Here is a 27,087-nt window from a genome sequence, read left to right on the forward strand (position 1 = left end):
AGTAGAACAACAAACAAGAATGAGTGAAGAAACCTGTTCCAATGACAATTGTATAAGAAGGGAATTACCCTCACTTTGAGGAGATTTCTACTCACTTCCAGTTGCCCCACTGGGAAAGAAACTGTTGGGGATCTCCCATATGGGACACAGATGGCATAACACTAACTTGATAGGGGTTTTAAACATTTCCTACTCTATCCAAAACAAAAAAAACTTTATGTACTGTATATAAAAATATGTTTTTGTTTATGTGATACTGTTAGATTGTTATTTATTTTGTGTTTAAAAACCAACTGTCCAGGGTCCTTTGTGTACGATAATTAGGGTTACAGCTGGTAAAAATACAGTTAAAATATTATTGTGCATTGTACAAAACCTCCGCGTACACACGATCGGAATTTCCGACAACAAATGTTCGATGGGAGCTTGTTGTCGGAAATTCCGACCGCGTGTAGGCTCCATCGGACATTTGCTGTCGGAATTTCCAACAACAAAAATTTAAAAGCCGGTTCTCAAATTTTCCGACAACAAAATCCATTCTTGTAAATTCCGAGCGTGTGTAGACAATTTCTGATGCACAAAATTCCACGCATGCTCTGAATCAAATACGAGACGGAAGCGTTCGGTCTGGTAAAACTAGAATTCGTAATGGAGATAGCACATTTGTCACGCTGTAACAGACTGAAAAGCATGAAGCTGAAAAGCGCGAATCGTCTCTCACCAAACTTCTACTAACACGAGATTAGCAGAAGGAACCCAAAGGGTGGCGCATTTGGTATTGAACTTCCCCTTTATAGTGCCATCGTACAAGTTGTATGTCACCGTGTTCTTGGTGATAGGAATTTCCGACAACATTTGCGCGACCGTGTGTATGCAAGACAAGTTTGAGCCAACATCCGTCGGAAAAAATCCACGGTTTTGTTGTCGGAATGTCCAAATTGTTGTCTGAAAATCTGAAACTGACAATCTTGATCCACAATAGCATACACTAGTGGCATTTAGACATATTCATCATCTGTTTTAGCAGGATAGTTGTAACCTAATGCCGCGTACACACGATCGGAGTATCCGATGGTCTAAATTCCGATGGATTTTTTAATCGGAATTCCGTTCAAGCTGTCTTGCATACACACTGTCAGACTAAATTCCAACCGTCCAAAACGCGGTGACATAAAATACTATGACGAGATGAGAAAAATGAAGTTCAATGCTTCCGAGCATGCCTCGACTTGATTCTGAGCATGCATGAATTTTTCTCAGACGGAATTCCACACAGACGATTGGAATTTCCCATCGGATTTTTTTCCATTGGAAGAATTTAAAACATGTTCTATTTTTTTACACCGATGGAAAAAAGTCTGATGGGGCCCACACATGATCAGAATTTTCCGATGAAACAAGTCCATCTGACTTTTTTTCATCGGAAAATCAGATTGTGTGTACGCGGCATAAGTCATCATATGAGAGTACATCAGGCATGAAGAACAGATACAGTATATTAAATGCATTAAAATGTTGGCTCACCTGACACTGGATCCTGGACTATAAGGTGTGTATCTGGGAGTGGCATCAATATCATCTGATGGAGCAAATCCTGAAACATGACATCATTTAATCATTCACGTGGTCCATTCACACATGTACAAAAGTGAATATAACACCACTTCAAAAGTTGGGTACAAGAATAAAGCAATCTGTATTTTGCCTAATATCGACACTAAAAGTATTGGAATGCCTGCCTTTACACACACATTATCTTTAATGACATCTCAGTCTTAAGCTGGATACACACTATGGGCCAGATTCAGGTACATTTACGTTACGCCACGGCGGCGTAATGTATCGCATTTACGTTACACCGCTGCAGGTTTACAGCACACTTTATGGACTTTCTTTCTATTTTATACTATAGTATTATTATGTAATTTTGCGCTGCACTATTTTCACTGTATATTTTATTGAGGTGCTTTTTGAATTTACCTTTAGTGCTGGCCTGCATATATTTTTTGTATATTTATTTAGTTGTGTGTTGTTTTCCAGCGCTGAATAATTTTCTATTTACTTTACAGCGTAAGTGCCTGATTCACAAAGCTCTTACCTGTAAACTTGCGGCGGTGTAACGTAAATCCGCTCGGCGCAAGCCCGCCTAATTCAAATGGGGCGGGCACCATTTAAATTAGGCGCGTTCCCACGCCGAACGTTCTGCGCATGCTCCGTTAGGAAATTTCCCGACGTGCTTTGCGCAAAATTATGGCACCCCGACGCTTTTTTTGAACGGCGACGTGCGTTACATTGTTTTCTATTCCCGGACGTCTTACGCAAAAAAAAAAAAAATTGAAATTCGACGCGGGAACGATGGCCATACTTTAACATGGCTGTTCTAAAGATAAGCCATGTTAAAGCAGGCCTAAGTTTGCGACGGGAAAAACCGACTAGCGACGACATAAGAGATTGCGACAAACGCGCGTATCTTCGTGGATCGCCGTAAGTAGTCATTTGCATATTCTACGCCGACCGCAATGGAATCGCCACCTAGCGGCCGGCCTAGAATTGCATCCAAAGATCCGACGGTGTAAGTCAATTACACCTGTCGGATCTTAGGGCTATCTATGCGTAACTGATTCTATGAATCAGCCGCATAGTTAGGACGGGCGGATCACAGAGATACGACGGCGTATCAGGAGATACGCCGTCGTATCTCTTTTGTGAATCTGGCCCTACACAACTATTGTTGTTAGATTTCCTTTAAATTTACCTTCAACTATGTAGTGCAAGGGCCTACCTGATTACATACAAATTGAAAGTGTTTAGGTTTGACCTCATATTATATGGTTTTGGTAAATCTAAAAGGATAAAAATCTAAAGAAAATTGTATAGTGTGTATCCAGCTTTAGTCCATAGGGTTCAATATTGAGTTGGCCCACTGGGGTTATTTTTCAGGGGTTGGGCGCAGCCCCTTCGTGGGAACTCTTAAGGCATCAGCATACCAAGACATTTTGGACAATTTCATGCTCCCAACTTCGTGAGAACAGTTTGGGGACGACCCCTTCCTGTTCCAACATGACTGCGCACCAGTGCAAAAAACAAGGTCCATAAAGAACTTAACTGGCCTGCACTGAGTCCTGACCTCAACCAGATAAAACACCTTTGGGATGAATTAGAGCAGAGACTGCAGGCCAGGCTTCCTTATCCAACATCAGTGCCTGACCTTAAAGCGGTAGTTCACCCACAATCCCATGATGTTACCATCGAGACAGGCATTGTAGCGCGAGCTACAGTATGCCTGTCCCGATTTTTTTAACCCCGTACTCACCTCGTAGTCGTCCATCGTAGATTCCGGCTCCCGCGGGGAATGGGCGTGCCTATGGAGAGGGAGGATGATTGACGGCCGGCCCTGGCACGTCACTCTCCCCGAAGACAGCCGGAGTAGGTCTCGGCTCTTCACGGCGCGTGCGCACAGGCTATGCGCACGCGTCGTGAAGACCAAGCCTATTTCGGCTATTTCCGGAGAAGCGTGACGCGCCAGAGCCGGCCGTCAATCATCCTCCGTCTCCAGAGGCACGCCCATTCCCCGGTATCTTCGATGGACGACTACAAGGTGAGTATGGGGGGAAAAAATTCGGGACAGGCATACTGTAGCTCGCGCTACAATGCCTGATTTAAAGGTAAAAGAAAATTTTTTTTTTTTTTCCCGTCGATAGGGTGAACCCCCGCTTTAAGAAAGCATTTCTGGAAGAATTGTCAAACATTCCCACAATCACATTACTATAATCTTTTTATATGGACTATAAACTGAAGGACCTATGAATTAATGGTTGTGGAACAAATCTGAGTTTCCATTATTTCCTATGGGGAAATTTGCTTTGATATACAAGTGCTTTGGATTACAAGCATGTTTCTGGAACTAATTATGACAGCAATCCAAGGTTTTTCTGTTGTTTTAAAACATATGTCTGTTTTTGATCCAATCATAGATATCACAATCAACAATATTCATAATTACAGAAATGCAAAACTAGCTTGGAGAAATGTGAACGGACATCATTTTAGTGAGTCTTCAAATATTTCTAATATAAGACGTCTGTAATGGTAGCCTGGTCGTTGGCCGCAGTATAGGGCTATGCTATAACAGGGTGCTGGTAAGGAGTTACCTGGTAGTATGATCGTAATCTCAGTTTGAGGCTGTGCAGATCCACATTTCCATGGTATGAGCGTGAATCACTAACAAAAAGGAAGAATATAGTTGTTTCAGTCAATGTACATGAATTTTTTTTAGTTAAACCATACCTCCCAACTTTCTGAGATGGGAATGAGGGACACCTATCAGCAAAAGTATGTAGGCATAGGACACATCCCTTGCCACGCCCCCTTAAAGGAGAATTGTACAAAAAAAATAAGATTGGTTAAACCCACAAGTGCTTTTTTTTACCACTACTATTTCTTTATATTGGCTTTTGGAATTTACAAATGCAGCAATTTAGAAATCAGATGAAAGGTTTAGCACTGGGAAACACTTTTTGATAGATAAAAAGTGAATTGTATATACAACTATATAGATCAGACCAAAATGAGGGACAAATGAGGAGAATGAGGGGACATTGTTCCAAATCAGGGACAGTCCCTCGAAATCAGGGACAGTTGGGAGGTATGGTTAAACCCATTACATGTGTTGTAATATAAGAAAAGTACACAATATCCTACCTTGACCATTTTGGTGCCACTTATACTTACTACTTGGTGAAATTAGTAAGTTAAAGGCTGAACAGGTGCTGGGGTTGGGTTTAGTGTTAGAGTAGTAGGTAATAAACTTTCTATGGGTGTCTGTGACTCCATTGAGGGGTTTTCTTCTCATTTCCTTTGCCTGTGACCAGGGGCGGACTGACAACTCATGGGGCCCCCGGGCAATAGAAGATTATGGGGCCCCCAGGCTTACAGATGGCCACCACGCCAAGAGGCAGTGCAGAGGCAGGGCAGTTAAAATCTCTGGATTTTCACATCAAAAGCATGTCGGTTTCTGACATATCAGGGACAGATGTAAAAAAAACACAGATTTTTACATACTGTCCCTGGTTTTATTGATCCTGGCAACCCTAATGGGGCCCCCTAGTGGCATGGGGCCCTCGGGCAGTGCCCGAGAGCCCCAATGGTCAGTCCGCCCCTGCCTGTGACACCAGGACACTAAATGAACCGGCAACCTCAGGACAGGAAGACCGCAAGAGAAGGACAAAATTCTAACCCTTTCAGACTTTTACTAAAACTAAAAAGACATTTTGACTGGAGCGTTGCTTTAAATGGAATTATTCACTATTTGTGCTTATGGATTGTATGTTTCTGTACTTAAAGAGAGGATAATCTACTTGTGAATTGTAAATTGTATTTGTAACTTTTTAGTATTTGATTGGTTTCTGGGTCATTTGCATGCATGCACAGTATAGCTTTTGTTGATGCTGACCATAGACTTTGCTTGATACTGTGAGCGTGACACCATGAATCAGAGCTAGGTCATGTGGTGATGAATAATGATGTGCGGGCAGAAGAATGTGGTTACCATAAGCATGCCTTTGTCCTTTATTTTAAGTTTTATGATTACTGTTTAATCAAACCTGTTGTAACAGTAAATAAAATCAGACTGATGGGAAATAAACTTTAATTAAAGCGGATGTGCCACTAAAAAAATATATTAAAAGCCAGCAGCTACAAATACTGCAGCTGCTGACTTTTAATATAAGGACACTTACCTGTCCTGGAGTCCAGCGCCGTCCGCAGCAGATGACGAGCGATCGCTCGTCACCCTGCTGCTCCCCCCTCCATCCACGGTGAGGGAACCAGGAAGTGAAGCGCTCCGGCTTCACTGCCCGGTTCCCTACGGCGCATGTGCGAGTCGCGCTGCGCCCGCCGATTGGCTCCCGCTGTGTGCTGGGAGCCGAGTGTTCCCAGCATACAACGGGGGACGGACGGGAAGTAAGGACAAAACCCGTCTTTTGCCCGCATCGTAGGGCCGGAAGTGGGTGCAGATACCTGTCTGTAGACAGGTATCTGCACCCCCCTGAAAGGTGTCAAATGTGACACCGGAGGGGGGGAGGGTTACGGTCAGCGGGACTTCACTTTAGAGTGGAGATCCGCTTTAAAGATATGCTATATTGATTATGGTTTCAAATTCCAATCTTTTTTTTGTACTGATTTTTACATGTCTGAATGGAATTTCCATTCTCTAATGCCGCGTACACACAACCGTTTTTTCCGTCGGAATAAACTCCGACAGGTTTTTCTGACGAAATTCCGCTCAAGCTGTCTTGCATACACACGGACACACCAAATTCTGACCGTCTAAAAAGGCGGTGACATACAACACTACGATGAGCCTAGAAAAATTAAGTTCAGTGCTTCCGAGCGTGCATCAAATTGTTTCCGAGAATGCGTGTTTTTTTCTCCGTCAGAATCTCCGACTGAAAAAGTCAGATGGGGCATACACACGGTTGGAATATCCGATTGAAAAAATTCCATAAGGCTTAGATTTTGGACAGATATGACCATAATATTTAAAGATAGTGCAAACCCTTGAATACAGCTCTTCTGTATATATAGATCTCTTGCTCAATACTCGCCAAAAAGTTCCTATCCAAAGGAGGAGGGAGGCAGAGCAGCGAGACTGAAGAGGCAAGTTTACCACCACAATGCTGGGCTGGAGTTTTTATTTTCCTTCCACTCACTAATCTCACCAATTAGGGCTTACTTTATCCCACAGACACTAATAACTGGTACTTTTTTTTTACTAGCACTGACACTGATTGGCACTTATTTTACTACAACTGCCACCAACAATTGTAATGTATTTTACTACCACTGGCACCAATGATTCAGACTAATGTAACACCTTCTAGTGTTCTACTAGTGTTGGTGTAGGTAAATTTAAGCTTATGACTTATGGTAGGTTATGTGAGTCTGTAATTGGGTTGGGTTATTGCAGGTTCAAGCTGGATGGCTGTACAGATGCAGGTCTCTGATACCTCCCCCTGGATCTAGAAGTTTGTAGAAGCTTCTGGAAGTTAGTGGGTGGAGGCCAGGAGGTTCTGATCTGTATACTCGAGGGAACTTGGCCAATCCCCAGGCAGAATGTTCTGGCAGGGTGGCTAGGTGGCTAGGTCAGCCCTTTAAATGTGGTGGAGCCATGCCAGCAGGGGAGTCAGATTGAAGATGGAGTGCTAAAGAGGCTGTTGGTGGCCTAGGAAGGGTCCCCCTGGGTCTAGGGGGCTATGCCTCCAGGCTGGGTGGGAAGGATCCTTTCAGCACCCAGTTTGAGGAGGAATCTCGCCTAAATGCAGCAGGGAGTAAAAAGGACAGAGTAAGTACATCAGCACACCCAGAGATTCACAAGGGGAGAAACTGCCACATGTAGCAAGCTTTCAAAGGACAGCATTGTGCTTAACCCTTTTTGTCCCTTGTCCTGGGAGATCTTTGGAGCAGCCATGTAGGCTGGTAGACAGCAGCCAGGAGGGCTGGTAGTACCTATAGGCACGGGAGCTATGAGCAGTTCTACAGACGAGAGGAGAGGAGAGGAGATACTCCTGAATGTGATTTTGCAACATTTTGTGCTATTTTCCAGAGGGGACTAAGAGCTCCTAGTTTGCAAGGGACTTTTGCTGACTAATTCTTAAAGACTGATTGTGTCCAGGAAGGAGAACAGTCCAGGATCCTTTCTCTGTACATAGGAAGGAAGTTGTCCCCATCTGTTGTTTCAGTCAAGTTGGGCATCCCATAACCCCTCTACCCCATCCAAGTTTGTGCTCCTAAAAAACAACAAAAACAAGCCCAGGGACTGAATTTTTGTGTCCGGATGCAAGTGGAAAATGTGTGTTTCAGAAATAAAACAGCTATTTGGTAATTTCACTACCTGCACCATTGTACAGAAGTCTGATGGTTTCAGTTAAATTACTAATTATCCTAAAGAATGTGTATTAATTCATAGGTGTGTGCAGCCTATTGCACTAGGGTTTGCCAACCTCTCCAAGGGATTCTGGGTTCCACGGGCCCCTCGCCCAAAGTGACTTCCGTCACAATTTAACTGGCATACATGAATACAATACCTAGAATTGATCTTCTAGTCGAACAAGGTGGGGGGAGACCTATATTCTTGGCACCTGACTTGCCCTGCTCTGTCCTGCCCTGCTAATATGCCCATTCTTAGGCTAAGTTTACATATGTCAGACCTTGCCAACCCTCTGAAAAGCAATTCTTGCTGGATCGTTTTTTAAAGGCATATTATAGTTGGGGAGGAAGTGATATGTTGCATCCTGGGTACCTCTTTTAACCCTATACAGGCCACCCCACTGCGCTGCAACTGCGTACATTGCATGTGGTTGCAGAATGGTTGTGGCATGGCCCATTCTATTGAAATGGCCCTGAATGGCAGCAGTACTGCCCATTGAACGCAACAGAGGATATCATTTTTATGCTGCCTTTGCAGAGAGCCGCACTAAAATGCTGCCATAGTATAGAAAACTTCCAGTACGATCCCTGATATGCCTGGAGCAGTGGTGACTTCACACACTACTAAGTTGTGGGCAAGGGGCCGGATTCACGTATCTGGGCGCATCTTTGTGCGGACGTAGCGTATCCGCAACTTAGACAGGCAAGTGCAGTATTCACAAAGCACTTTCTCCGTAAGTTGCGGCGGCGTAGCGTAAAATGGCCGGCGTAAGCCCGCCTAATTCAAAGTAGGCTGGTAGGGGGCGTGTTGTATGGAAATTAATCGTGACCCCACGTAAATGGCGCGCGCATGCTCAGTATCACGTCAAATTTTCTCCCTAAGTTACGCCGGCTCAATGCTTAGTCGACGTGAACGTAATCTACGCCCATTCATGTACGACTTACGCAAACGACGTAAAATACAACGCTGTTCCGACGTTTCCGACATCCATACCTTAACATGACTTACCCCTGCTTTATGAGGGGTAAACTTACGCCGGACCGACGCCTTACGTAAACGGCGTAACTAAATCCGACTGGTGCAAGTACGTTTCTGAATCAGCGTATCTAGCTCATTTGCATATTCTACACGTCAATCTACTGAAGCGCCCCTAGCGGCCAGCGTAAATATGCACCCAAGATACGACGGCGTAAGAGACTTACGTCAGTCGTATCTTGGACAAATTCTGGCGTATCTGATTCTTTGAATCAGGCGCCAAGATACGACGCCTCACATTCAGACTTATGACGACGTATCTGGAGATACGCCGTCGTAAGTTGTTTCTGAATCTGGGCCATTGTGTACAGGCTAGTGCCCCACAGCTGGCCTAGGAGAGCAGAAAGTATACATCTGCCTCTGGTTTTAATGCTTGAAAGTGAATGGTAAACTTTATGAGCATATGACATTGCAGGAAGAAAATATATTGTCTAATTATCCTTTAAGATACAGTAAAAAGTGTTTTCTAATTGTTTTTTATTCTCATGAAAGGTGCATTAGAATCGGGTTAGTATTAAATCTACTTTTGTAGTCAAGAAGTATTTCTCTAAGTTTTAATAAATTTGATAAATGATACCGACTGATGATAGATTATGATACACAGAAGATAAATAAACAATTATTTCAGTGATGTTTAGTTTCTTACTGGGTCATCCTTGAGATTTTCAGGTAAAGATGGTAAATGCCAGAGTTCATGCTGTTCATATATTTTTTCAAGTACCAAAAAAAACATATTACTAATCATTTTAAATTAGGGATGAATGGCAAGTTAAATGTCCTATAAGTTAGAAATGTGAAAAATTGCTGCCCCCTGGAGGAATTTACAGAAAATACAATAACTAGTCATGGCCTCGGGAAGTCAGTTTCAGGTTATTACCTGGAATTTTAGTCAGTGGAGATTACTTTTGTTGCAAAGTGGGAAAGTACTAGCTTACCGATGAAAAGAATTTTCCCAAATGGGGTTATTGCGCAGCTCAAAAGGAAAGAGGTAATACCATGTAATAAAAAAGTTGTGTTTATTCACATGTTAAAAAGTGGACAAAAATTGGGTAGCATAAATGGATGGAGCATGAGTTGTATCAAGTACACAAACAGCATTTACATAAATGTATAACAAGCAGTACACAAACAATGTTTATACAGTCAAAAATGTGCATTGTAGTAAAAACAATCTAACAAACGTTTCGACCTTTGAAGGTCTTCTTCAGAGAGTTTGTGTGGCTGGAAAGGAACATATAGTAGTTAGACATCTCATGATCATAGTTTAGGTAATAAGAGATACATTGTTGGTTTTACAAAAAGCCCTTTGGCTAGAGGAGCAGTGTGCAAAAGGATGTAATGAAAGCAAAAAGTCAAAAAATTAAGCAAATTCGTGTGCAACATTGCAAACAAAAGTATCTTAAATACATTTTTTAATTTTTAATTTTTAGTTTTTAATTATTAATTCCTTTACCTTGATGATGTGTCTCAATGATGTGCTGCAGTCCAAACGGCAGCATCAGGCGGTCTAATAAGGATAGCTTCCATCCCAGGCAGAAAAAACAGCTGTCCACATAATGTGAAACACCCCGCTCAACACCACAAGAGGTCACCCCCAAAAATTATGGGGCCAAGATGGAATGACCATATAGGAACCAGGAGGGGTAGGGGAACGTCGGTGGAACGAGGAGGTTTAATAAAGAAGCCTGTAAACAGAATAGTAAAATTGGTATTCTGGATGTCTACACATATATGTAGTGGCACGAGTTATTAAAAAGTTATTGGGGCTCTGAGGTGAGAAGTGACGGTGAATGTAGATAGCCGTCACAGGCTATAATGAAAAGAAGTGCTCAAGAGTACTAAGATAAAATAATAATCTCTAGAATACGGAAACAAGGGTCTCCCCAAGGACAAAAGGAGAATGAAGAAGAACATAAAAGGGAAAGGGAAAAATTGCCTTCCAAAAATTCACAAACAAAAAAATCCCCCGCCAGGAAGACCGATAGTCTCCGGCAATGGGTCTATATCCGAAAATTTAAGTCGTGTGGTGGACAGTTATTTACAGCCTTATGTCATACTATTACCCTCTTATGTAAAGGATACGATCCACCTTTTACAGATTACAGATGAGGGGAATTTCTTTGGTTGGCTGCAATATCAGCACTATCTCAATTATCCAGACTCCTTCAAAAATGTAAAACTATAAATTAACTTTTGGTTTAAGCATTTAAATCTTTTTTGCTCCTTAAATCCTGAGCTATGGACACAGGGTGACTGCCATGTGCCCATGTGACCTATGCTCTTTGTCCGCCGTTTGTTATCTGTCACCCTGTTATTTCATGCTTTTTTAGAATAATACTTTAATTAATTTGGAATATACCTGTAGTACACATGTACATAAGGACAAGTATGGGATGTCAATTATGTTTAGAATATACATGTATGTTGTGATAGGGTCACCAGTGTTTTTGTAATTATGTGTATTAAAATATGGAACTGTATATATTCTTAGGACTATATATGTGTTTGCTCTCATGTTTCTGAAATATATTTATAAGTAATTCCTTTTTCCTGGAGTATTCCCTCTCCCCTTTTCCCTATGACATGTCTCTTTGTTTGGCTGGTCTAGGATGCTCCCCTCCTTTCCCCAGGTTGTGGCAGCTGCCACTCATGTGGGCGTCCCGTCCACCGCCCAGCAGGGTGAGACAATAGCGCAATTCGTTGCGCTATAGCAATTCCCCACATGATGGCGACAGTGCACGGCCGCCGCGTGTGGGGAGCGCATTCTCCCCCTGCTGGTGGCATGTACGCACCGCCCTCACACCCAGTGCCGTGCAACGCGCGTGCGCGGCGGGTCCGCGCGCATGCGGTGACGTCACATCCTCACGTGGGATGGTGGGGGCGGCGGCTGTAAGCCGACGACGCTGGCGTGCGTACACGCCGAGGAGACCACCGCCGCCATGCACCTGGCTTTACCAGGTGCGTTTTTTTTTTTTTTTTTCTCGTTGCGCTATAGCAATTCCCCACATGATGGCGACTTTTTTTTTTTTTTTTTTGGGACCCTGACCCACCAGAGTGGGTGTGGAACGTTGTGCTTGATTAGGCAGAGGGGCGGATCGACCGCAGCCCCCTCAGGTGGTACTCGTTCCTTCCCCCCCTCCCCTCTCCACAGGTGGTACTTGTTTCTTCATTCCCTACAATTAGGCTAGATGCACTCTATTTAGTCTGGCCTTACCTGCTGGTTTGGAAGGATCTTGCTTGGTACTTCCAACTACTAGCATATTGGTGGCCTCTATGCTATAGGTGAGTTTTATTTTTTACATCCTTTTTCTGGCCAAACTTTTTGGCTTCTCTGGTTTCATTCCAAAAATGACCCTTTTTACTCTTATATTTTAGAAGGAATCACCTTGTCTGCTTGCTGCTGCTATTTATATCCCAGCAGCTTTTGTATCTGACACCAGTGATCTCTGCTCAGGAAGTCTTCCAGTTTCTTTTAATTCCTAACTGAATCTCTACAATTCAAAGGTACAGCTCTCTCCCCCCCCCCCACTCACCCTTATCCTTGATGCGTTTTTATCATCAGGTGTTTGCCATTCACTGTTACATTTTTGCCCAGCTACCCTCACTTCAATGTATCCTGCATTTTCCGTTCCCCATGTGTCACTTGTCTCCATTCCCATCCTTTTTGCTTTAGTTTATACAATTCCCTTTCTGCACTATCACCCCCCCCATTCTCTTTCCCCAGTCCAGTTCCCCACACCGTTGCCTACTTTTCACTTCTTGTTTCTGTACCTTCACCCCTCACTTTTTCATTTTCCCTCCTTGTCCTTCTCATTTTCCTTTTTCCCGTCTCTTTGTTTTACATTTGTGTTTTCCTATCAGCTAATTCTCACTTCCGCATTCTTGCGGCTGATGCATGTTTGTTTGTGCATCCCTAGGTCATTCACTTCAATCACTCACCGCCATCTCCACTGTTTTTTCATTCCTTTTCACTACCTCTCACTTCTCCCCTCACCTCACTCCAATCTACTCCCATCACCCCCATTTCCTTCACTCCTCATTCTTTTCTTCCCTCTTACCCTCCTTTTTTTTTTTTTTTTTCCCTTTCCCTTTTATGTTCTTCTTCATTCTCCTTTTGTCCTTGGGGAGACCCTTGTTTCCGTATTCTAGAGATTATTATTTTATCTTAGTACTCTTGAGCACTTCTTTTCATTATAGCCTGTGACGGCTATCTACATTCACCGTCACTTCTCACCTCAGAGCCCCAATAACTTTTTAATAACTCGTGCCACTACATATGTATGTAGACATCCAGAATACCAATTTTACTATTCTGTTTACAGGCTTCTTTATTAAACCTCCTCGTTCCACCGACGTTCCCCTACCCCTCCTGGTTCCTATATGGTCATTCCATCTTGGCCCCATAATTTTTGGGGGTGACCTCTTGTGGTGTTGAGCGGGGTGTTTCACATTATGTGGACAGCTGTTTTTTCTGCCTGGGATGGAAGCTATCCTTATTAGACCGCCTGATGCTGCCGTTTGGACTGCAGCACATCATTGAGACACATCATCAAGGTAAAGGAATTAATAATTAAAAACTAAAAATTAAAAATTAAAAAATGTATTTAAGATACTTTTGTTTGCAATGTTGCACACGAATTTGCTTAATTTTTTGACTTTTTGCTTTCATTACATCCTTTTGCACACTGCTCCTCTAGCCAAAGGGCTTTTTGTAAAACCAACAATGTATCTCTTATTACCTAAACTATGATCATGAGATGTCTAACTACTATATGTTCCTTTCCAGCCACACAAACTCTCTGAAGAAGACCTTCAAAGGTCGAAACGTTCGTTAGATTGTTTTTACTACAATGCACATTTTTGACTGTATAAACATTGTTTGTGTACTGCTTGTTATACATTTATGTAAACGCTGTTTGTGTACTTGATACAACTCATGCTCCATCCATTTATGCTACCCAATTTTTGTCCACTTTTTAACACGTGAATAAACACAACTTTTTTATTACATGGTATTACCTCTTTCCTTTTGAGCTGCGCAATAACCCCATTTGGGAAAATTCTTTTCATCATTTTTATCGGGGTGAGCAGCCACATTCTCTCCACCATAGTGTCCTGTCTCTTTTCTAGTACTAGCTTACCTAACTACATAAATTACATTTGCATTGATATTTTATCTGCCAGGAAATAAGAAAGGAATTCCATCCTTTGTTTTGGGTGGAACAGTGAAGCATTTTATTGCTGTTGGCAGTACATTTTTCCCTCGTTTTCTGTTCTGGAAACATAACAGGAAGTGGAAATCTTACCAAAGTGAGAAGAAATCCCAACTTTGAAATTTGTCACCATCACAGGTGCTGTCATTGGGAAAGTTCTCCAACCTCCTGTTACAGGAACTATTGTCAGTTTTTGAATGTTTTTCTGTTTCCCAGAAACCGTGATAGATACAGTATGGTTAGGTGAATCTCTGGATATTCAGGAAAAATTATAAATTTAGATTTTTCTTTATGGCATTAATAAGAATAAAAGTAGAACAAAAATTGATAAGACCTTCAATGACCTTATAGTCATTTGACTTACACAAAACTCATAATGTAGTGCAGTGTTCCACCTCCCGTCAGTTGCATATATTCTCTAACTGGATCTCTGAGAGGAGATAAAGGTCCATATTCTAATGCTCGATTTTGCTCAAAGGTTCGGATCTGTTGATAGATGTAAAAAAAAAAAAAGGAGTTATTCTGAGGAAAATTGTCTTTAACAGGGTAAAGTACACACGACCATTTTTAATGTTCTAGAAAAAACAACGTTTTTTTCAAAGTGATTCTTGTCAAACCTGCCTTGCATACACACGATCGTGAAAAAAAAATGCTCGAGCAAAGCGCGGTGACGTACAACACGTATGACGGCACTATAAAGGGGAAGTTCCATTCGGATGGCGCCACCCTTTGGGCTGCTTTTGCTGATTTTGTGTTAGTAAAAGTTTGGTGGGAGACAATTCACGCTTTTCAGTCTTCGTGCTTTTCAGTCTGTTACAGCGTGACTAATGTGCTATCTCCATTACAAATGCTAGTTTTACCAGAACGAGTGCTCCCGTTTCATAACTTGCTTCTGAGCATGCGTGTTTTTTCACATCGTTAAAGCCTACACACGACCGTTTTTCACAACGTGAAAAACGACAACGTGAAAAACGACGAGAAAATTTAGAGCATGTTCTAAATTTTGAATGTCCATTTTTCACGTCGAGAAAAATGCTCTGGAGCCCACACACGATCGTTTTTAATGATAATTTAAAAAAATTGCATTTTTCACATCATGAAAAACGGTTGTGTGTACGCAGCATAAGAGATTGTTGGAATACAGAATTGTATTTTGTGCAACAATTGCTCAGTATCAATATTTAGTAGAGATATATTCTTCAACTAGTAGACGGCAATGCAAAAATACGAAGGGAACTTGGACAGCCGCACTCCAAAAACGTTCCTTTTATTAAAATAAATCACAAAATAAACATGCCACAGCAAAAAATTGAGACAAAAGCTATTAGTAGACGGCAATGTTAATACATTTGTAGCTGCATCTATAATATGCTTTATGTCTTTTTCCTAAATAAAAGGGGCCAAATCTTCAAAGGAGATACGCAGGTGGAACTGCTGTTCAGCCTGCGTATCCCTGTGCCTATCTTTGGAACTGATCCTCAGAAGGATTTTTCCAAAGATAGTCAGAAGATCCGACATCTGTAAGAGACTTACACTGTCGGATCTTAGGATGCAGTACCGCATCCGCCGCTGGGGGCATTTCGAGTCGAAATGCCGCTTTGCGTATGCAAATGAGGACTTAGGCAGATCCACAAAGCTTTTTAGCTTTGTGTTTTCTGCGTAAGTTACATTTTGCATACGTAAAATTAGGGATGCTTTTACAAGGCCTTGTAAAAACAAACCTTTTTTTCAAACGCCGCGTTTTTTTTAAAATTTCAAAAAAAAATTCCCGGCGCGTATTTTTTTTTTTACCCGACGCAACTTTATTGTCCCGTCGCGATCCACAAAGCCCGGCGTAAAGTACGTTTGCGCGATGCACGTCGGGAAAAATTACGTCACACGCATGCGCCGAACATCCGGCGCGGGAGCGCACCTCATTTGAATAGGAATCGCCCCCTCGAGCAGACGACCGCCTTGCGACGGAGGCACTTAGGTTACACGGCGTGTAATTTCTAGGTAAGTGCTTTGTGGATCGGGCACTTAGGTAGAAATTTAACGCCTGTGTAACTTAACTGCTGAAAGTTAAGTTAGGCAGGTTTTTTGAGAATTTGGCCCAAGTTTCCTATCTACCAGCTGCAGTTAAGCAGCAGATAAACACATTGGCCCGGGTTCACAAAGCACTTACGCTAACGTATCTCGATATACGCCGCGTAAGTGTAACTATGCGCCGTCGTATCTGTGCGCCGTGCCCACAGAACTAGATACGCCTGAAAATAGGCTTCATCCGACCGACGTAACTTTCCTATGCCAGCGTATCGTGGGCGCATATTTACGCTGGCTGCCTCATTGCAAATGAGGGAGATACGCCGATTCACGAACGTAGTTGCGCCCAGCGCATAATATACGCCGTTTGCGTAAGGCTTACGTCCGGCGTATAGTTATTCCCCATCTATGAGGCGCAACTCAAGCAAAGGTATGGACCAGGGAACAGCCGTCGTATTTTACGTCGTTTACGTAGTAGTACGTGAATAGGGCTGGGCGTAGGTTACGTTCACGTCGTAGGCAGTGATCCGTCGTATCTTAGGGAGTAGTCCCGACGTGATTCTGCGCATGCGCACTGGGTTGCCTCCACGGGACGGCGCATGCGCCGTACGTTATTCGTATCTTTATGACGCTCAGTCCATCATTTACATGGGGTCACGCCTCATTAGCATGGCTCACGCCCACTTTCAGCTACGCTGGCTTACGCCGAGGAAACCCAGCGTAGATTTGGGGGCGAGTACTTTGTGAATCCAGTGCTTGCATCTGTGCGCTGCGTCAGCGTAGCGTATATTAGATATGCTACGCCCGCATAAATATGCGCTGATGTATGTGAATCCTGGCCATATGGTCTGTTCTGTGGGGGTTTTTACAGAATTTTCTAACAGGTTATGGGACGGGCCCAGACACCCACCCAGAGAAAAGCTGAGAACCCATCCATAGCCAAGTTATAACCTGTTACAGCAAGTGCAAGCTACAGCAACAGAAAAAAGACTGTAAAAGTATTTTTAACCACTTCAGCCCCGGAAGGATTTACCCCCTTCCTGACAGGGTAATTCTTTGCAATACGGCACTGCATCACTTTAACTGAGAATTGTGCTGTCGTGCAACATTGTACCCAAAGAAACATTGATATCCGTTTCTTCCCACAAATAGAGCTTTCTTTTGGTGGTATTTGATTACCTCTACGGTTTTAATGTTTTGCGTTATAAACAAAAAAAGTCAGACAAATTAAAAAAATGATTACATTTTTTACTTTTTGCTACAATAAATATCCCCTAAATTATTTTCTTCATCCGCTTAGGCCAATAAATATTCTTCTACATATTTTTGCTAAAAAAAATTGCAATAAGCGTATATTGATTGGTTTGTGTAAAAGTTATAGAGTCTACAAAATAGATTTATGGCACTTTAATTCTTTTTTTTTTTGTACTAGTAATGGCGGCAATCAGCGATTTTTTTTTTCGGGACTCCGACATTGCGGTGGACAGATCAGACACTTTTGACACTTTTTTGGGACCATTGACATTTATACAGTGATCAGTGCTATAAAAATGCACTGATTACTGTGTAAATGTCACTGGTAGGGAAGGGTTTAATAATAGGGGGCAATTAAGGGGTTAAATGTGTTACCTAGGTGTGTTTCTAACTGTGAGGGGATGGGACTGACTAGTTGAGGAGCAGCATCTTTGTTCCTACTTAGTAGGAAAAGACAATGGGCCAGATCCACAAAAGAGTTACGCTGGCGTATCTATGGATACGCCGCGTAACTTCTATTTTGCTCCGGCGTATCATTGTTTTGTATCCACAAAACAAGATACGCCTGAAGCTGTGCTAGATCCGACTGGCGTACGTCTTAGTACGCCAATCGGATCTTAGGTGCATTTTTCCGCTGGCCGCTAGGTGGCGTTTCCGTCGAATTCCGTGTTGAGAATGCAAATTAGCTAGATACGGCGATCCACGAACGTACGTCCGGCCGGCGTATTTTTTTACGTCGTTTGCGTTCGGCTTTTTCTGGCGTATAGTTACCCCTGCTATATGAGGCGTATCCTATGTTAAGTATGGCCGTCGTTCCCGCGTCTAATTTTGAAAATGTTACGTCGTTTGCGTAAGTCGTTCGCGAATAGGGATTTGCGTAGAATGACGTCACCATCGTAAGCATTGGCTTGTTCCGGTTTAATTTCGAGCATGCGCACTGGGATACCCCCACGGACGGAGCATGCGCCGTTAAAAAAAAACTTCATTTACGTCGGGTCACGATGTATTAACATAAAACACGCCCCCATCACATTGATTTGAATTGCGCGCCCTTACGCCGCCTAAGTTATGCTACGCCGCCGTAACTTACGGCGGAAATTCTTTCAGAATACCAAAAAAAAGCTGTAAGTTACGGCGGCGTAGCGTATCATAGATACGCTACGCCGGACGAAAGAATGCGCCGCGCTAAGAGGATCTGCCCCAACCTATCTCTCCTACTCTGTCAGAACCGGGATTTGTGTGAAACTGCTAAATAAATGTGTGAAGGATTACAACAGGTGCATGAAAGAGCTAATCTGACTGTATTATATTAGAAAATTATATCAAACCAAGATGATGAAAGATAATTGGGTGAGGAGAAAATTCTGGACAGCTGCACTAATAGATGCCTTTATTAAAAAGAGGTAATAATCCAAAAAATGCAAGCCACAGCAAGCTGTTCAGAATGTTCTCCTCACCCAATTGCCTATGCTTAACCTGCACCTGCTACTCCTATTCTGAGGAGAGTTACATTTCCAGACAATCGGACCCACACATCGAAGGAACCTGTCAGCAAGGAGAAGTGGTTGGTTGTGCAATATCCTGCATCCTGTTTTACATCAACATGCAGGATATAATGGCTCACCGGCCCTTTTACTCAGGTTGAACAATAGCTTCAGGGTTAATTATGAAGAAGCCAAACAGGGTTCTTCAGACTGTCAGCATTCCTGGTATTAAAGTGAAGCTCCACTCAAAAGGGGAAGTTCCACTTGAAGCACTCCAGAACTCCTCCCCCTTTACCACATTTGGCATGTTTTGGGGGGGGGGGGGGGGGTACCTAGTTATGACAGGTACCCGCTCTCAATAGGCGATACACTACCCCTCACTCCTTGCAAGCTGTCACAACTGGGTGCCCACAGTTGCAATGCCAGTGCCGGGGAGAGGAGAGGGAGAGAAGCGATGGTTCGGATGACCCCATCGCTGGTACCTGGGCCATGTGTGAGTGTCTGTTTATTAAAAGTCAACAGCGACACTTCTTGTAGCTGCTGACTTTTAATAAACCCAAACATGACTGGAGCTGCGCTTTAAGAACTGTGGGGCTTTGTTTCAAAGCATAGCAGATCTTTTCATCCTAGGAACAGGACTGTTATATATTAACCACTTAGCGACTGCCCCACGTACATATACTGTGGATATGTTTTATAGCAGAAAGTAAAAAATATTGTTTTGTACTTTCAAAATTGTCGGTCTTTGTTTATATCACAAAAAATAAAGACTGCAGAGGTGATCAAATAACATCAAAAGAAAGCTCTATTTGTGGTGAAAAAAGGACAAAAACTTTATTTGGGTAGAGCGTTGCACGACCGACCATTCCTGGCCTGGTCAGGAAAGGGGGTTAAACCTTCCAGCTCAAGTGGTTAAACAACCCAAAGATTCAGAGATGTTGCATACTCACGCCGATTCACAATCGTACGCGCGCCCTGCGTACGCATTTTACGTCGTTTGCGTAAGTCGGTTTCTGCATAACGCTGCTCCTGCTATTAGCAGGGGCAGCCAATGCTAAGTATACACGTTGTTCCCGCGTCGCGATTTTTAAAAATTACGTCGTTTGCGTAAGTGAATGGCGCTGAACACCATTTACGTTCACGTTGAAGCAAATGACGTCCTTGCGACGTCATTTACCGCAATGCACGTCGGGAAAGTTTCCCGACAGAGCATGCGCACTACGTTCGGCGCGGGAACGCGCCTAATTTAAATGATCCACACCCCCTACGGGATCATTTAAATTACGCACGCTTACGCCGGCCATTTTTACGGAGGCGTAGCGCACGTGATTTACGGAGGCGTAGCGTTAAAACGGTACGCTGCGCCTCCGTAAGAGGGCGCAAATCTACCTGAATCTAGGCCACTGTTCTTTAGCAAGGAACATACGTTCCACCTTAATAATTATGCCAGCACAATTAATGTGTGCTGTAAATTGCCTCCAGAATTATTCTTGTTTCTTCTTGTTGGAGGCTCACATTTGCTTGTGTCCTCAACCAAACTGTCAAATGATCAAATGGCTGCTGTCAAAAATGAAGATTATAAAATTTGATTCTGTTTGATCCTCAACTGCCATTAGTGTTGCACAAGTGATCAGTATCAGTGTATTGTTGGATTTTAAACAGTATAGACACCTATTTTTTATCTTTTTATTGAGTATACAACCTTTAACGACAGACAAACAACAGTTAACCTGCTACAGCATTGAAACCAGACCCACACCAGGGGTCAGTGCCAGCCGGCATAGTGTATCACATCCATCATAAATTTCAAACAGCTGTAGCACGTCAAAACCTTACTGCTATGTTGGCTCTTGCTCAATTAGAGGAACTAGAGATCATGACTACCAGTCAGGACAAAGGGGACAAGAAAATAAAAAAACAGAACCAAGGTAAAAATTACAATAGAAATGGCCCCTAAAGTATCCACAGTGGAGTGATATTTTATTGAGGGTCTATTCAGTCAGTAGTTGCTGTGGAGGCCTCAGCCAACCATTTGGCCCACACGAGGACAGGGAGGTTCTCATTTTTGCAATATATACGGAGTGATATATGCCCGATGGAGTATTTTGTACCATGTGAGATGGTCTCGAAGTGAGACAAGGATTTTGAATGGGAAATCCCAAATGTCCTCCCAGTCCTCGGAGTCAAGTTCCCGAATATCCTGCGTCCATCGCAGAGGCGTTCCTAGGGGGGTGCGGGGGGTGCGGCCCGCCCCAGGTGAAACCTGCTAGAGGGGTGACACCATCCCGATTTAAAAAAAAAAAAAAAAATAATAATTTTTAGCTGACATGTGGGGGGGGGGGGGGGGGGGCCGGCTCCCCCCCCCCCCGCGACTGCAGCAATGAGCGCCGCGGAATCGGAGCGCCGAGCGCCACGGTACAAGAGGAGGGAGGTTGCAGGGTGACACCGCAGCACCATCCATCCCCTCCTCTCACAGCCACGGGCTGTTAGCGGTGGTCGGCAGTCGGCACACAGGCACAGCCCCCTCCTCTCTGTTTGTGTGTACAGAGGGGGAGGGGCCGAGGGGACCTTATGTCCATGTGCCGTGATGTGCCGTGGCGCTGCCTGCGATGATCTGAGGTACTGAATGGGGAGGGGGGGGGTGTTTGCACCTGGGGGGATTTCACTGAAGGGGTGGGGGGGATGTACTAAGGGGGTGTTTGCACTGAGGGGGGGGTTGTACTAAGGGGGAGGGTGTTTGCACTGGGGGGTTGCACCGAGGGGGTTTGCACTGAGGGGGGGTTGCACTGAGGGGGGGGTGTCTGCACTGAAGGGGGGTCTGTGTAACATGCAGGGGTCCAGAGGTGCAAGTGGCTGTGTAATGTAAAAGGGGTGCAGTGATGCAGGGTGCTGTGTAATGTAAAGGGGTGCAGAGGGCTGTGTAGTGTAAAAGGGTCCAGAGGTGCAGGGGGCTATGTGATGTAAAGGGGTGCAGTGATGCAGGGTGCTGTGCAATGTAAAAGGGTCAAGAGATGCAGGGTGCTATGAGATGTAAAGGGGTCCAGTGATGCAGGGTGCTGTGTAATGTAAAGGGGTCCAGAGATGCAGGGTGCTGTGTAATGTAAAGGGGTCCAGAGGTGCAGGGGGCTGTGATGTAAAGGGGTCCAGTGGTGCAGGGGCTGTGTAATGTAAAGAGGTGCAGGGTGTTGTGTAATGTAAAGGAGCCCAGAGGTGCAGGGTGCTGTGTAATGTAAAAGGGTCCATAGGTGAAGGGGGCTGTGAGATGTAAAGGGGTCCAGTGATGCATGGTGCTGTGTAATTTTAAAGGGGTCCAGTGATGCAGGGTACTGTGTAATTTTAAAGGGGTCCAGTGATGCAAGGGGCTGTGTAATGTAAAGAGGTCCAGAGGTGCAGGGTGCTGTGTAATGTAAAGGGGTCCAGTGATGCAGGGTGCTGTGAAAAGTGGTCCAGAGGTGCAGTTGTGGCGAGGAGTACACAGTAGTAACAAAAAGATATTGAAGGATGCAGAGGTATGCACAGGGGGCACAGTGGGGTGTTTTTACATTTTAACATGGGGGGGTGCCAGATATTGGATCCGCCCCAGGTGCCAAATGCTCTAGGTATGCCCCTGGTCCATCGCTATAGACACCTATTTTTAATGTTTTACATAGCTACACCCAGGGTCGGTGCTAGACTATTTTGAGCCCTAGGTAAGACCAGCTACTTGCGCCCCCCGAAAAAAAAGAACCTCCTAACAGTGGGGCTATTGTGGAGGGCTGAATGCTGGATGTTTGTTTGCCAATGATTCCCCACAATCCAGTCTCCAACATTTGCCCATATACTATCTACATGAGAGAGAGAGGGGGGATTGGGGATGAGAGAGGGGGGATTGCAGATGAGAGAGAGAGAAAGCGGGATTGGGGATGAGAGAGAAAGGGTGGTTGGGGATGAGAGAGAGAGGAGGGATTGGGGATGAGTGAGAGAAAGAGATGGGGGGATTGGGGATGAGAGAGAGGGGGGATTAAGGATGAAAGAGAGGGGTATTGGGAATGAGAGAGAGGAGGAGGATGAAAGAGGGGGGATTAGTGATGAGAGAGAGGGGGGAGGATGAGAGAGGGAGTTTGGGGATGAGAGAGAGATGGGCGGATGAGAGAGGGGAGGATTAGAGAGGGAGGGAGAACAAGAGATAGGGGGATTGGGGATGAGAGAGAGGGGGGATTGGGGATTAGAGAGAGGGAAGAGTTGGGGATGAGAGAGAGGAGGGTTGGGGATGAGAGAGAGGGGGGAGGATATAAGAGGGGGGATTGAGGATGAGAGAGAGAGGGGGGATTGGGGATGAGAGAGGGGGAGGATGAGAAAGAGGGGGTTGAGGATGAGAGAGAGGATTGAGAACAAGAGAGAGGGGGAAGATGAGAGGGGGGGCTGAGCATGAGAGGGGGGTTGAGGATAAGAGAGGGGGATAGAGGATAAGGGAGGTTGAGGATGAGAGAGGGCGGTTGAGGATGAGTAAAGGGGGAATGAGAGAGGAGGGGTGTTGAGGATGAGGATGAGAAGGGAAGGATGAGAGAGAGGGGGAGGATGAGGATGAAAGAGGGGGGATAACGATGAGAGAGGGGGAAGAATGAGGATGAGAAGGGGAGGATGAGAGAGAGGGAGGATGAGAGGGGGAGAATAAGAGGGGGGAGGATGAGAGAGAGGGGGAGGATGAGGATGAGAGAGGGGGGTTGAGGATGAGAGAGGGATTTGAGGATGAGAGAGGGGGATGATAAGGATGAGCGAGGGGGGTTGAGGATGAGAGGGGGGTATGAGGATGAGAGAGGGGGTTGAGGATGAGGATGAGAGAAGGGGGTATGAGAGAGGGCGGTATGAGGATGAGAGAGGGGGTTGAGGATAAGGATGAGAGAGGGGGGGTTGAGGATGAGAGAGAGGGGGGAGAATGAGAGAGTCAGGGAGGGATCTTAGAGATAGATAAGCAGAGAGCTTGTCTATTCAGACTACAGCTCTTCACATTTATTCATTCCTCTGCCTATGTGGAGGGGGGGGGGGGGGCTTTCCTCCAATCAGCTCACACACAGTGTATGCCCAAACTCCACACCCACTGCTGAATGAGGAAACAAGATTTGTAACACGGTGTGCACTTTCTAAACAGTGTAGAAAACTGAAGACAGCACATATACAAGTAAAATGTATGTAGGAATTTGAATTTGTTTAATCTCTGTGTATCATATGAGGCTGTTCACTTCACTGGGTATATGTGAGGGTTTACATCCACTTTAAGGATGCACTCACACCTGCAAATGCAGCCCCAGTTAGTAGCTCCCAGAGCTAAACGCAGCCACTGGCATGTAATTGCTGCCTGCATCCAGCAGAAAAAGTGCGTTCAGCAAGGATCACTGCATATAATCGCTGGCTAGCAACTCACAGGTGGCAAAAACAGTTGCAAGAATCAGCAGATTTTTGCCACTGTAATTCACATTGGGACAAAACACCTGTGTGGATGTAGCCATAATACCTGAATTTAAATTGGTATCAGTGTCTTGTAAGCACCTGTACAGCAAAGTTCAGGCTAAAATATGGGTGGGCAGTAATAGGAGCCAATTAAAAGTCCTGCATGTACTGTCAGGGAACATGCTGAGAGTTTTAGAGAGCAGAGTAAGCACAGTGAACCACTGCTGCTCTTTCACTGGTCAGTTGCAGGCTGCTGCTTTCCTCCAATGATCAGACCTAACCCTACACTCCCCCTCACACACACACAGAGCCATTCACCGGAAAGACCAGTGTGCCGCTGCCCCCCCCCCCCCCCCAGCTCTTATGCAGCCGAGAGCAAAAGGAATGTGGTTACTTAGGGAAATGGGGTATTTATAAAGTTTTTTTTTTTTATACACAAATGTTTTGCCTCTAATTTCTATTTTAAACTGAATGGGTTATTTTAAGGCCCCGTACACAAGATTGGATCTGTCCGTTGGGATTTATCCACGGATCAGTTCCAGCAGACAAATCCGGTCGTGTGTATGGCCTAGCGGACATTTTACGGCGGAGATTTCTCCAGCCGACCGTTTTTCAAGCGGATAAAAATTACTTAGCATGCTAAGAAATGTATCCGCTGGAAACCTGTCCGTCGGACTTATCCGGTCGTCTGTACAGACTCACCGGATAAGTCCGACCGATCCCCACCCCTTGCATGCGTCAAAGTGATTTGACACATGCGTGGAAGTATTTACCGCAGGGATTTTGATCTGATGGTGTGTACAGCCCATCAGATCAAAATCCGGAGCAGAAATGTTCGATGGAAACGGTCCGGCGGACATCCGCTCGTGTGTACAGGGCCTTAAAGGTATAGGTGCAAAGTAAAGGTCTGTCAAAATTATTCTATAAGATTTACATAGAACAGATTTAATGAAAAATAATCCCAAAATATCCCAAAAGGTGGAGTGGCATAAAAAGGAAAATTATAGCATTGCTTTAACCACTTAAGACCCGGACCTTTAGGCAGGTAAAAGACCTGGACAGTTTTTGCGGTTCGGTACTGCGTCGCTTTAACAGACAATTGCGCGATCGTGCGACGTGGCTCCCAAACAAAATTGGCGTCCTTTTTTTCCCACAAATAGAGCTTTCTTTTGGTGGTATTTGATCACCTCTGCGGTTTTTATTTTTTTCGCTATAAACAAAAATAGAACGACAATTTTAAAAAAAAATCTATATTTTTTACTTTTTGCTATAATAAATATCCCCCAAAAACATATAAAAAACGTTTTTTTCCCCTCAGTTTAGGCCGATGCGTATTCTTCTACCTATTTTTGGTAAAAAAAATCGCAATAAACGTTTATCGATTGGTGTGCGCAAAATTTATAGCATTTACAAAATAGGGGATAGTTTTATTGCATTTTTATTATTTATTTATTTTTACTACTAATGGCTGCGATCAGCAATTTTTTCATGACTGCGACATTATGGCGGACACTTCGGACAATTTTGACAAATTTTTGGGACCATTGTCATTTTCATAGCAAAAAATGCATTAAAAATGCATTGTTTACTGTGAAAATGACAATTGCAGTTTGGGAGTTAACAACAAGGAGGCGCTGAAGGGGTTAAGTGTGACCTCATCTGTGTTTCTAACTGTAGGGGGGTGTGGCTGTAGGTGTGACGTAATTGATTGTGGTTCCCTATATCAGGGATCACACGATCGATGACGGCGCCACAGTGAAGAACGGGGAAGCTGTGTTTACACACAGCTCTCCCCGTTCTTCAGCTCCGGGGACCGATCGCGGGACTCCAGCGGTGATTGGGTCCACGGTCCCGCGGCCGCGGTCACGGAGCTGGGCACTTAAAGAGGACGTACCTGTACGTGCATGTGCCCAGCCGTGCCATTCTGCCGACGTATATGTGCAGGAGGCGGTCCTTAAGTGGTTAAACCTGATTAGGAAATCAGTTTCATTTAAATCTTCATTAGCCCAGGTTCACACTGGGCTGCGGGAGTGAAGCCGTGCGAGTTCAGCTGAACTTACGCGATTTTTACGCCAGCTGGCAGTCCCGATTTCAGCCGTGATCAGTTAACAAACAATCCCAGTGAAGAATATTTTCAGAGGAACTCTTGTGGCAGTTTTTGTGACTCACAGGAAGTATGACAGAGATCTAAGCTTATTACAACTGAATATTATTTTGTTTGTATTCTTGTTGCTACAGGATTGGATAGGTTTTACAGAAGTATGTTTTAGTAAAGGTTTAAAACTGGACTGTAGGAGGAAATTTATAAAAAATGTCAACAAATACATTTATGTATTTACTAAAAAACAAAAAAGAGATCCAACCAATTTTCTTTTAGTTTTGGACAAATCTGGGCCATCTGACCTGATGTGTTCAAAAAGGGGACCCTTTCCAAGGCTTGGTTTGGCAACTGACTTAGGGCCAGATTCACAAAAGAGATACGACGGCGTATCTCCTGATACGCCGTCGTATCTCTGTGATCCGCCCGTCCTAACTATGCGGCTGATTCCTAGAATCAGTTACGCATAGATAGCCCTAAGATCCGACAGGTGTAATTGACTTACACCGTCGGATCTTAGGACGCAATTCTAGGCCGGCTGCTAGGTGGCGAGGCCATTGCGGTCGGCGTAGAATATGCAAATGACTAGTTACGGCGATTCACGAACGTCCGCGATGCCCGTCGATC

At 44.2% G+C, this 27,087-nt stretch overlaps 1 protein-coding gene and 2 long non-coding RNA genes across 4 annotated transcripts in view; 1 reads left to right on the top strand and 2 right to left on the bottom strand.

Moving 5' to 3' along the window:
* The window catches only part of CCDC88B (coiled-coil domain containing 88B), a 105,848-nt gene that overhangs the window by 60,814 nt on the left and 17,947 nt on the right, over positions 1–27,087 (bottom strand). Inside the window, exons 2-4 of the mRNA XM_040329001.1 lie at positions 14,540–14,661; positions 4,152–4,221; positions 1,525–1,594 (exon numbers count right to left, since the gene is read on the bottom strand). Coding sequence (XP_040184935.1) covers positions 1,525–1,594; positions 4,152–4,221; positions 14,540–14,661 — 262 coding nt within the window. The remainder of the gene's footprint in view (positions 1–1,524; positions 1,595–4,151; positions 4,222–14,539; positions 14,662–27,087) is intronic.
* Positions 10,066–12,858, bottom strand: LOC120917593. 2 transcript variants are annotated; one of them, XR_005744217.1, is made up of 3 exons: positions 12,734–12,858; positions 10,416–10,647; positions 10,066–10,183 (listed from the first exon to the last, which is right to left on the bottom strand). It is a non-coding gene; the product is annotated as an uncharacterized LOC120917593 (long non-coding RNA). The 2 variants fall into 2 exon arrangements; XR_005744218.1 differs by having other exon boundaries at positions 12,712–12,858.
* LOC120917592 lies at positions 12,160–13,788 on the top strand. Its single transcript, XR_005744216.1, has 4 exons — positions 12,160–12,244; positions 12,338–12,466; positions 13,285–13,516; positions 13,749–13,788. It is a non-coding gene; the product is annotated as an uncharacterized LOC120917592 (long non-coding RNA).

This window comes from Rana temporaria, chromosome 11 (genome assembly GCF_905171775.1).
Source record: "Rana temporaria chromosome 11, aRanTem1.1, whole genome shotgun sequence".
In the NCBI taxonomy this organism is placed as follows: domain Eukaryota; kingdom Metazoa; phylum Chordata; class Amphibia; order Anura; family Ranidae; genus Rana; species Rana temporaria.